This window comes from Centruroides sculpturatus, unplaced genomic scaffold (assembly GCF_000671375.1).
Source record: "Centruroides sculpturatus isolate CEXI.00-Female unplaced genomic scaffold, Cexi_2.0 scaffold1090, whole genome shotgun sequence".
NCBI lineage: Eukaryota > Metazoa > Arthropoda > Arachnida > Scorpiones > Buthidae > Centruroides > Centruroides sculpturatus.
The window spans coordinates 148,362-160,828 of NW_019385317.1; the positions used below are offsets into that span (position 1 = coordinate 148,362).

General features: G+C 38.2%; 1 protein-coding gene across 1 annotated transcript; it reads right to left on the reverse strand.

The window, feature by feature from the left end:
- Nucleotides 1–693: 693 nt before the first annotated feature.
- LOC111637560 (E3 ubiquitin-protein ligase sina-like) lies at nucleotides 694–7,551 on the reverse strand. The gene is made up of 3 exons (XM_023383066.1): nucleotides 7,060–7,551; nucleotides 1,255–1,433; nucleotides 694–1,176 (listed from the first exon to the last, which is right to left on the reverse strand). Exons 1-3 carry the CDS (start codon nucleotides 7,253–7,255, stop codon nucleotides 694–696), a joined length of 858 nt encoding a protein of 285 aa, XP_023238834.1. The 5' UTR covers nucleotides 7,256–7,551.
- Nucleotides 7,552–12,467: the final 4,916 nt, after the last annotated feature.

Below are 12,467 nucleotides of genomic sequence, written 5' to 3' on the forward strand. Positions count from 1 at the left end.
TACGTCACGGAAATTGACAATCGTTGATATTTGCTCTCTCTCTCTCTCTCTCGTGGGTTAGCGTTAAGGTGTTTAGCGTTTTGTAAGAAAGTTACACAAATAGGTTTAATGAATTAAAACATTATTTATTGATTCTTTATTGATTATATAAATAATAAAAATATGTGTAATAAAATTCCAGGGATAATAATAGGGCGAGTAATTAATTGTATTGGAACAATAATAAGTATATGGAAATAACAATGGGTTAAATATATGTTGGATTAATATATGTGGGTTACATTATATTTATGGTTATGAGGTTACTGAGATGGATTATGTTCATGAGGAGGAGGAAGCCGAAGTTGTGGGACTTGAAATGATCTAGGAGCAGATAACGGTCTTGAAGAGTTAAGAAGTGGTCTTCGTTGATCAGGTGGTCTTCTTGATCCAGTTGATCCCATGGTGAATGGCTGTCGTTGTGATGATCGTGAGGAGTTGGGAGTAGAGTCCCATTGTTCAATGTACTCGTGCGTAAGGTTGACTTCTTCTCTGAAGGCGGTTTCCTCTGAAGGTGGACAGGTGTATCCTAAGGGTAGCATGAGGACAGTAAGCATATTTTGGTGGATTCGTTGGTTGTGTGCAAAGGAGATTGCTGTTCTAACAGATAATGAGTTGACTTCCTGTTGGTTGTTACGAGATGGAGTGTGTTCTTCAGGTTCCCACCATCACCAGTCGTTGTTGGCATCTGTCATCTGTGGAAATGAATTCCTTTTTAGCGATATAAATAGAGAATTTGAAATTGTTTCCGTCGCAGAAGGATCGAATGAGGGTGTCGGGCAGTTCCAAGCAATGAGTGGTACCGGACTCGGTCTTCAGTTCTGGAATGTGTGAAGAGGTCCAGGTGAGTGTGTACCCACCTCTTTGGAACTTAATGGTATATTCAAGGTTGGATGCGTTAGGGGGAGTTAGGTTTTGAATCTTAATGGTGTAACTGGGTCTAAAGATGTTTTCCTTGTGAACAGTTATGACCAGTTGATGTTCATAACATTCTGAGATTGTTGCCCATATAGCAGGAGTAGGGATTTGAAAATCAATTCCTAAAAATAGGATTGCTGATTTCTTTATAACAGGAACTTGAGGATGATTCTGAGTTAAATGTTGCTGAAATTGAGAACCTTCTCCCATCCAGGTACACTGTATGTTAGTAAATGGACAGGTGAATTGACGGAAAGGGAAAGTTTGTTCATGGATTTCTCGTTAATCAGATTTTACCAATTCTGGACATCCCAAGAAGGCATTCGAACATGGTGCTGTTAAATTTAAGACGATTTGTTCAATTATTAAACAGCTTATATAGCCAAGAGGCTCTCGACAGGTGTGACAGGTATCCAGTTGCTCTCGACATTTCGAGCAAACGATATGTCCATTGGAGCACTGATATACTGGAGGTTAAATGATTGAGACACAAATGGGACAGGTTGCAAGTTCCACCAAAGCAGGATCTGATGGTACAGGTGCAGTCATTCTAGGGATAGTCCAAGTGAGTGATCCTGTAAAGAAGAGAGGCCAATATCTGTTATAGAAAGTTTTTTCTTCGATTAAAATGGGATATTTAGGGTTAGGTGTATAATAAGATTTGAGTCAATATACGATGATAATCATATGTTTAATAGTTACATAATTGGAGGACGTTCGATTGAGGGTACAGGTATGGTAGGTTGATGAGGTGTTTCTAGAGGATTTTTAGTTTAATTTGTGGTTGGCTGTTGCTGAGAACGTGTTGATCGATGGGTCCGTTGAGTTTGACAATATCGATACATAATAAAGGAAAGGATGGATATTCCTATAATGGATGCGAATACGCTGGTTGTTATGATAGTTGGTGATTGCAGACCAATACGGGAATGACATAGGCTCTGATGTGTTGAGAGAAGTTGTTCTAAATCGAATTCCATTCTGTTTAATGAGCCGTCGGCTCGCAGGATATCGACGTCAGGTTGAAGTTCAGGTGTTGAGCTAGGAGTTATTCTCTCGGTTAGTCGAGTGTAAATTAGATTTAACTGTTTCGTAAACTATATTTTTATAAGTGGTATAATAAAATGATGAACGTTTTCAACTTGAATACTAGTTCGTTGGAAATGGAATGTTAAAACGATTTCAGGCAGATATCCGATACAGGTCTCAGGAAGGGTTAATATACCCGTATTATTTATTTTGCTAATAGTAGTTGAAGGTTTCTTTAAATTGCTGGAGGAACATTTAATAGTTAAACTCATCGAAGTGGAAATAGAATAAATCTACGTTCCTTGATTATCGATGCGTCGAAACATAGGTGAGTATGATTTGATGAGTCGCCGTGGACATAATATATTGACGGATTTTTCGTTGCCTAAATATAAAGAATATTCGCAGCTCTGTCGAAGAAATTGCCCGATAGGAACAGTAAACAGGAACAGTAAATAAAGATGGAAGTTACTTTTTGTTGCTTTTTGTGCGAAGTTACGGGATATAAGCGTTACGGTAGAACTGGTGTCTATCGCTAATCGTTGGATAATCGTTAATTGAACAACATACGCTATGTTCGAAGTTTCTACCTATCGTTCTAACTCCTATTCGATTTCGTGATTTACTATACCTTTCGTCGCTTTTTCTTTGAGCGTTTGAGGTTGTAGTCGAGGATCGAATATATTTCCGTTGTAACCAGGTTCGTGGAGGAAGTGATGTGTGTGCGTTATCGCTCCTCTGTCTCGCTCTAGTCCGTCGCCAGTTCGTTTTATTTATTCTCCCCTATGGTGGGGTTTGAGATTGCTGTGGAGTCGGTCTAGGTCGGAAGTTGTTCCTTCATCCGCCTGGTCGATTGTTTAATCTGTACGGTCGACTTCCGCCTCGCGCTCCCCTGACAGATGGGTTTGATTGGGAATAGCTGCGTCTTCCTCTTGGGGAATAGTATTTTCCTGCTCTGTTCGCTGGATATGAGAATCCGCGCCGCCAATAATTCTTTAATTTTAGTTCATTTATTTGACTTTGTATATTTGCTAGAGTTGCTTCCAAATTAGTTGCGCGTTCGTCCTCGGGACTATTTATCGCTCCGACTAGCCCTCGTGATTTTCTGGTCAACTGCTCTATTGTCTCCTTGCTAATTGCGATTTTGACCGTATTATCAAATGTGTCAGGTTCTCGGGACATTACCCTCCATTTGATTTTGTCATTCAGCCTGCTCTGGAATTGGACGAGTAATCTCTCTTCACATTCCTTGGCTTGACATCTTTTTATTACTGCGGACACCCAAGCGTCTACTCCTGTTTGTTCTATTATGGTTTCTGCCACTAAGCTCTTTAATCTAACTGCATATGTCTGTACATCCTCATCGCGCCCTTGCGTGCAGGTATAAAATTTTTGAAGGCAAAGAGATTATGGCTCTTTCTCGAATCGCGAGATCATCTGTCGCTTAAAATCATCATAGGTCTCAAGTTCTCGCATACGCACATTCTTCCACGCATAATTTAAGATGGCCGACTCGGTGGAGATAGCAGACTTGAAACCCACTTTGCGGCACCTGTGTAAGGTTGCCGTCTTCTAGGTGGGAGCTATTAATCGCACGTCAGGATGACCCTAAGGGAAGGTTGTATGTGGGCTGTGACAGTGGAGGCAAATGATGACAAATGTTTTACACAAGAAAGCCGTTTATCTGTCAACATTTATGCTTATGTGATATTTCTAGGGGTTTTTAGATTCAAACCCCACTTCTGTGACACCAATATGTGAGCCACCGGGAGGGAAGAGGAGTCCTCTCCCGCCAGCCACTGGCCGGTGACCTACTTTCTTGTCAGGGATGGTAGTAACGTTCGGTTACGCGTTACGCGAGTAGAGGAGAGTTACGGGGCCGACGATAAGGCTTGAGCAAAGTCGAGTAAAGACACCATTTTTCTAAACTAACAATTTATTACAGACAAATAATAAAACAAACGTTCTAACATGTTACGTCTCATTCGCGTATGAGAGAGAGAGCTTACAATAAAGCGTTCATACCTCTTGCGATAAATAGCGAAGGCCTTTAATTTCTGGAAGGCGGGATCCAAGTTGAAGGTTGGAATCGAAGGTCTTCTAATATGTGGTGCGGCCGGTTAGAGGGAAGCGAAATTCTATCTTGATGGTGCGATGGCGACTTCTTGATTAGCGACTCCCCGGAGAGGGGGGAAGGAGGATGGCTTTTATACCTTGTTGGTGGGAAAATTCGTCAGGTGATCAATTGTTTTAGCAGGTGTGAGGTTAAAGGTAGTGTTAGAATGACAACAATATGACGAATTTCACCGATAACTGTAAACTATATACGGTTTGATCGTGAGAATGTTTATATTAAAACAAAAAGAGTTATAATTCTCGCATGTACTTTAGATTTCGTTTTTGTAGGGTCAAATTCTTTTGGTTGAGGGCATTTTTATTTTAAATTTATTAAACTTTTAAAGGATTAAATGCTTTCATTAACTTCGAATTTCACACTTACATCGACAATCGACAGTCCTTTACTAGTTCTTGTCAGAGATGCAGAGAGGCTAGAAGATCTACGTCTGGTTGGCCCCGGGGCGGACGAGATGATGTCGCTGATCAAGGCGAACGAGATGAAGTTGGAAACGGCAGAGTCCAAAGTTTGTGCCGACGACACACCACAATATCAGTTGCGATGTTTCGGGGAGTCGGAGGAGAGCCCTCTTGACCTCGATGTTCCGATTTTTATAGTTTTTTTTCTCACTATTCGGATTTTTGATTGGCCCTCGTCCCCTTCCTCGCTTCCCGATTGGTCTCTTTTGTTTTGGGGAAAACCAAGACCGACTCGGGTTATGGGAAAGGTCCAATTCCAGTTGTCTACTCCACGCCTTTCTGTCGATTGTTTTTTGGGATTGTTGACAAAAATGCAAGATTCGCGCTCATAATTTAGCTCTGCAATTTCTGTCATCTGAGTACTCGAACAATCATATGCAATGATTTATCTCTCTTAAATCATTCCCTCTTTTCAAAAATTGTTTCCCTAGATTGACTGTTTATGAGCGCGGGGGTCAAAGTTCTACCTGCATATGACCACTTGTCTTTGACTTATAACTTTTTACTCTGACATTGACAGTTCGTTTAACACGTGTTTGAGTCATCCAAGACTCATTATCTACATTTTGTGCCGCGCTGTTTAAATTATGGGATTTTTCTTCCCCTCTCATTTTTAATCTATCGTTATTATTTAAACATAGGAATATCGCGATTTAAATGATTTGGACCTCAGTTGGGTCCTCACAGAGCTCCTGGCCTTTTTAAAATGTTGCTCGGGTTAGCAACATTTTAGCTGGCAGCGTTGGCAGCTGTCAGTCCATGCTTCCGTCCTTACAGAAGTGACATCTGCATTACTTTACTCACAGTGGAATAGCTCTAAATTGTACAATTACTATTGACCGAGCGTTATCAAGACAAAAGAGCGAATGAATCTGGTTAACATGCAATCTTCCCAGGTGATCTTCCAGTTAATGGTGGAAGTTTACATTTACAGGGGCGAAACGCGACGTTGCTCTCTTTCGCTATCGCGTAAATAGGGACAAACAATTCACAAAATTTTTTACCCGACTTTGTCTTGATACTAAAATTTACGTAGCTATTTACGTTTGCGGATGGAATTATGGTTTTATTTAGAAAAGGAACGAACAGAATAAATATATGATTATTTGAATATGAATAAAATGTTAAATGGATTATCATAAGATATAAAATACTAAGGTTATTATTTAATATATATATGAGTACACAAAATAGGAATTAGGAAACGTTATACAAAGATTATACAAAAATGTTTCTCTTTTTCCTTGTCGGGCATTTTCGTGCCTTTGTTGGTTTATCTTTCTCTCCTTGGGCCTCAGGAGTTGGCCCTTCCTACTGTAGGCGGTTTTAACTCCACGCTCGTCCGCACGCATTTAGTTCTCGGTACTGGTCCTGACGGCGTTGTACGATTTCCAGGATTTCTTGTCCCCGACCCACTCCCCGTTGGGATCGGGGCGAATTAGTTTCTGTTCCTATCGGTGGAGGTGGTTGAGGTTCGTTAGAGGTCGTGGAAGTTACCTCTGGTGATCTGGGCTGCCGATAGGCTCGCTGTGTGGTCCGACCATCGTTGGTTGCAATGCCCTTAATCTCTTCTCAATTTAAATTTGGGTCGCTCGTTTTTTGGCAAACCTATTGGCTTCATCCATCTCCGTTTGTAACTCAGTGGGAACCTCTGCTTTCTGGGGGAGGACAATGATCTTTGAGTATCGGGTTGTGGCTGCCCCTCGAACCCTACTAAGAGCGTGACAAAGAGCACGTTCACTCACCTTACGCTTCAATTCATCCCGTTGAGCGCTAGAAATGAAGAATTCATCAAAATCGAAACCATCTAGATCCCAGAGTTCTGTTGTATTCGCCATTCGGTTTGTCTGGCAAGACATAAAGAAGGGTAAATATTAATGTGTGAAAGTTCATATCTACTTCAAATATTCACGTTGTATGCGAGCGACACAACTTCGTCGCGTTAAATTCAATAGATATACCCGCGTTCACAGTACTTCTAGGAGAGAAAGATTTCTAAGACTGATCGGAGTTATTAAGGTTCATCGTCCCACTCTGTCCCTTCCGAGGGGCTCCAGTTTTTCCTGGGCAGGATAATTACCGTAACTGATAAGATAAAATTTTCAAGGTTTTTTTCAGCATTCTGGAATGCAGAATTAGGCAGTCGCCAGACTAGGTGATTCTCTTGACATCGCCCATTATACTTCTCGGGATAGATTCCCACACCACGAGTCTGCCCTTTCCTCTAATTTCGATTTTTCCTTTAAAATTATTTGCATCTTGTCGAGTTCCGACGCATTTAACAACTATGTAAAGAAAGTAAGAATTTTGTATGTTCTTGGTTTTGAAAATTTAAATGAGAAAATCACATTGGTAGCAATGTAATCGTGCTAGCCAAGCTAAAGCTTGAGTCGATTCTAGTCTGACTATCAACATTCGAACACCATCATCATTTAGGTGGAGCGATAGAGAGTGACTTTCCATCAAATGAGGAACTACCTGTTGGTGCCTCCCTTCCCATGCACAGAATTTGTCCACAGTGGGACATGAACAGGTTTTGAAAGGACATCTTCTCTCGTGAGCTTCTCGTTTTTTTTAGGACATGAGATTCTTTGCACCCTTCGTCTCGGTACTTGCAGGGTAGAGCCACAATTTCGGCCAATTTCTCCAGGGAAAAATTTTGATTATTCCCCATTTCCCCTCGGCAAGTCGGACACTACTGTACCAACTCCTTGCATCGAGAGTTGAGTTGAGTTGAGTTGAGTCAAAGAGTAAGCAGGCTGTCTGGTGACTTAGCCCTTGTGAAGCGGAAGTAGAAAGTTGGGGTGGGTTGTGTTGGTTAGTGAAGGAAGGGCGATAGCTGATAGGAAAGGTGTGAAGGGAAGTTAGTAGGATGGGGTCCCATTGGCGCCTTGCGTCGGCATTTATTGAGAGGACCAGACAATATACATTATACAAGTACAATATACAATATACATAACAGAGTCCAATCCGGATGGGTGGTATAAGCTCGGGATTCATAGAATCACCTGGTTGCTACATAGGACAATCCGGTTTTACATACCCGTACGATGCGATAGACAAGATTATATACAAACAGAATCCAATTTGGACAGTTGACGTGTGCGCGGTATATAAAGCAGATCCGTGTTACATATGCATATGATGAGAGAGACCAGTACAGCAGAGGCCGCCTTAAACGATTAGGGGCCAAGAGCCAAATACCGAGAACACTAAGCATACAAAAAATATCAGAGCAGTGCATGTTATCAGAAGAAGAGATGCACCACATGACATCAAAACACTCCGTTGTTTTGAAAGATTTCACAGTCCAAGGCAAATTTTTCCAGTTGGTGGAAGTTCTTCTTTGTGGCGCAGAAAAAGTCCCATGGTGGGGGCCAACTCTTGCCGTTGGAGACACAGTAGTTTTTTAGTATTTGTCTTTGGCTTGTATACTTAGTAGAACTCAGTATGATGTAGTTGATGTTCCCGATTGACGTGCCATCACAATTACAGTAGCTGTTCGCCTTCTTTTTTATACGAGCCAAGTAGCTAGGAAGGTTCCCATGGCCAGTCAGGAGCTGCGTGAGACCATAGGAAGGTGAGATGTAATTCATAGTGATCCGGCTTGCAATGGAGAAATTGGTAAGTAGTCCTGCCTGTGCTAGAGTTGGTCCATTCTTGTTAGTAGTATATATATGAGAGACTCTAGGATAATTTGGTTAACTTCGCGAGGTTTATAACTTTTATTCCAGAATCTCTCATCATTTTGAGGGAAAGACGTCGAGCAGGGGCTAAAATCGTGCAAAATCGCAGAATCTCTCGACCGATTCCGAGATAATTACCATCCCAGAAACTCTCATAGGAGTCGAAACCACACCCATTTTCGATGCCCCTTCGGTTATACTTCTCCGCGAGATTTGAACGAGAGTTTCTGGAATAAATCGCTCCGTTATAAGAGTAATTTTTAAGTACGAATATATTTTTTTAACGGTTCTATGTATATATATTTTTTTCTTTATATATAAGAGAACTATTATTATTTTTCTTTATATATAAGAGAACTATTATTATTTTTGTATAAGCGAACTAATATTTTATTTTTTTTATTAACGACGATTTTTTGCGAGTGGCGCCATCTGTTAAGAAATATATTATTTTAAATATTTTTTTAATATATTTTCGAAATTAGATGTTAAAAGAAATAACAAATAACATGTACCGTCACTAATCGGATCATGCTATTTGCTATTTCGATATTTATCGATTTTTTAACGGTATTTATTGTGTCGCGACGGTGATTAAATAAACGACACGATTTTTTCTTTTTTCTCTCTTTTATTGGAATAAAGAATAGGGGTTACAATGATATATATTAATTTGAAGATTATACAAAAAAAGATAAGAGTATAAATTTTATTAATTATATTTAAAAAATAAAGATTATGTTAAAATTATTTTTTAGAAAAAAAATTATAACTTTTCGCATATTTTCGATAAAACATAAATCAGAGTAAAATGATAATTATTCGATACAAATTTGTTTGATAAATGTTTCTGATTAGCAATGACAATACACCAATTAAGTTTATGCTTGTAATCTTCCATAAATTTTTCGGATAATTCTTGGTGCTTCGAAATAAGGTCCCAATCCACAACGTTTTCAAGTTCTCTAATAATTTCTTCGTGCAATTGTTGATATTGACAAATAAGCTTCATATTCAGGAAATGTTTAAAAGTTAATATGAAATTTTGACTCAGTTTTTTATATTGAGATACGAGATTCCAGTTTAGACGATCGTGATATTGGCTCAAAAAGGATTCTGATAGTTGTTGATAACAACAAACATCGTCCCAGTTAACTCGTTAAACATATCTGTGTATAAAATCGGAGGAGAAGCGTTTGTTTTTCCAAATTTTATTCCAATTTAATTTATGTTGGAAATCTCTAATAAATTCGTCACTAAGATTAGTTTTTTCAGAAATAATGTCCCAATCGACCTTATCTTCAAGTCGTCTTATTACTTCTTCGCTTAAATTTAATCTAGAAAAATCTTTCCAATCAAAATTCGGACCTACTTCGCGAGCTATCATCTCTGCGTTGTTTCCGTTCATTATGATATGAAAATAGTCCTTCTTCTTTCGATAGTAATACGAATAATGATTACTTTTTATTGTTTGTCTCGCTTTTATATAATTTTTTTATGACGCAATCGCTTGGTTTTGGTTTTGGTTTTGTTTTAGGTCAATGAACTTTAAAAATGACGTAATCGCTTTTATGACGCAATCGCGTTTTTCCCCAATAAACCGGTTTTAGTTAAATGAAAGTAAAAATATTATTAAATAAAACAAGACACGAAATTAAAAAAAATATATTTATTGGTTTTCACTTTTATACTCAAAATACATTTTCGGAACATTATTTTCGGGTCCACAATGAGGATTATGTTTTTCCGAATCGATGAAACATTCTTCAAAATTGTTAAAGGTTTTGATAGATTCTGATAGAATTTCTAAGCTTTGATGATGATAAGATTCCTTCGATGTAAGCAGCCATCGGAAATGTTTCACCTTGGGTATAAAGCGTGGTAAGTAATCCACGCAATATAGAATTTTAATGGATGGTGGAAAGTTTTGCGATTTAGCCGAGTGTTCCGCCAATTCGATGCTTGAGAAGCTACCATTAGAGAAAGCGTAGGGAACTAATAATTTTTCGTTGATTGGAAAAAATGCTCTCCAACCGAACGACGACACGCATGTACTTGACTCTCCCATTTTTCTAATGAATTAATTTTTGAATTCGCTATCTAGTTTTTTTATTATGTTTTTACTAGTCGTTTTGTGTTGTTTTAATACGCAATGATTTTGGTTTTAAACGTTATTTTTACATCATGTCTCGTAATATATTAATCGCTTTCGCTATTGTAACCTGTTTATAATTATTTGCGTTAACGATTGGTTTTTCAGTGTTATTATGTAAATCGGATTTTAAGGAAATTAATATAAAAAATACTACTTGCGAATATTCTTTACATTTAGATAGAAACGTTTATTTACATAAATGTACGAATGCTGGAAGAGTTGTATATGGTATTCGAAAATTTACGAGCGAAGGACTACCTCATAAATATATCGGTGTGCAATTATTAAAGAAAGAATTTAACTTACTTTGTACGAAATGCGTTTAAAACATCCGTCGAGTTGTATTGTCGTCGGTCCGTCTCAATCTGGAAAAACTTCTTTAGTTCGAAAAATGCTGCGTGAAAATATCTACGAAAAACCGTTAAAAAGAGTTATGTGGTGTTATTCAATGTTTCAGCCGTGGTTCGTGGAAGAGAAAAATATTCGTTTTAAATGCGGTATTCCCGAAAACATCGAAAATTTGGATTTAATAATTATAGATGATTTAATGCATTCTTTAACCGAAAAAATTGCCGAATTATTTACCGTTCAATCCCATCATAAAAATATAAGTGTTATATTGATAATGCAAAATTTATTTCCTCGTAATAAAGTAATGAGAGATATAAGTTTAAATACTCATTATTTAATATTATTTAAGAATAACAGAGATGAAAGTCAAATCAACTGTCTCGCTCGTCAAGCGTTTATAGGTAGAACGAAATACTTTAAAGATGCATATTTAACCGCGACATCCAAACCGTACGGTTATTTATTAATCGATTTCCACCCGTCCACGGATAAGGAATTGTGTTTGAGGGATTCGTGTTTTCCCGACAACCAAGGCGTGTATTGGGTTTATATTCCACAAAAATGAAGAATATTAAAAAAAATTATCATTTGTTAAATGTGCTTGCAAAGACAACACCCGCTCAGAGAAAGGCTTTGTTAAAAGAAGCTTCCCCCGATCAAATAAAAGTCATATGCGAAATTTGCGACAACACGCTTAAAGGTCGTTTGCCCGTTAATGTGAACAAGTTAAAAAAATATAAAGGATGTATACGAAAACTCGCAAATAAAAAAATAGGTCTCCAAGCAAAAAAGAAGATTTTGGTAAACCAATCTGGAGGATTTTTAGACGCAATTTTAGGTCCAATAATATCATTAGCTAAAAAACTTTTTGGATTCTAATGGCTCAACGAATGGCGCTACTACCACCTGAATTGATACCTAAATATCAATTACAAAAACCGGAAATACGGTTACACGATAATATTCAAGATTTATTAGAAGAAAGTACTTTGACGGATGATTTGAAAGTTAAACTATTAAGTCAATTGATTTCGAGATTTAAACAAACTATCCATGCACCGAAAGAACCGATTCGAGTTTCTTTAACATCGCAACCAACCGAAGAATCTCAACAACAATTGCCCGAACCGACAAAACCATCGTCTATCGAAGATCAGATAACAGTCTCGATACCGCTAGCATATCAAAAGTATGTTCCGCATATCATTCAATTATTAAAATCTTACCAATACGATTGGAACGAAAAAGGAGAATTAGTGGTGAATAACGAACCAATAATAAACAGTCACATAGTAGATTTAATGTCCTATCTTATGCGAACGAGAAAATCGACCATTGTACCCCCGGGTTTTGACACCTTTTGGAATGGAATTATCAAAGCGAATATACCCAAAGAATGGATTGGAAATAAAGCATTGTCGACTCGATTAAAAATAGGAGAATCCCCCGTACTTCGTTTTCGATCGCCATCGATTCCATCGCCTCCGATTCGATCGATTAGTGTTAGGAAAAAAACTGGCGGAGCATCTGCTACAAAAATTCCTAAACGAGTTGCGTCGTCTAAAAGAAAGCATATTTCATGGAAAGATTATTGAGATCTATTTATTACACTCCATCTCATCCCGCATCGTTTGGCGGCGTAACAAGCCTAGTAAAAGCAACAAAGTTGCCGAGAAAAACTGTCGAAAAATGGC

Coding starts and splice junctions, on each gene's coding strand:
- LOC111637560 (XM_023383066.1), bottom strand. CDS start 7,255: ATGGGGAATAATCAAAATTTTTCCCTGGAGAAATTGGCCGAAATTGTG. Junction 1,434..7,059: donor GGGAAGGGAGGCACCAACAG/GTAGTTCCTCAT, acceptor TCTCAATCATTT/AACCTCCAGTATATCAGTGC. Junction 1,177..1,254: donor TCTTGGGATGTCCAGAATTG/GTAAAATCTGAT, acceptor ACTAACATACAG/TGTACCTGGATGGGAGAAGG.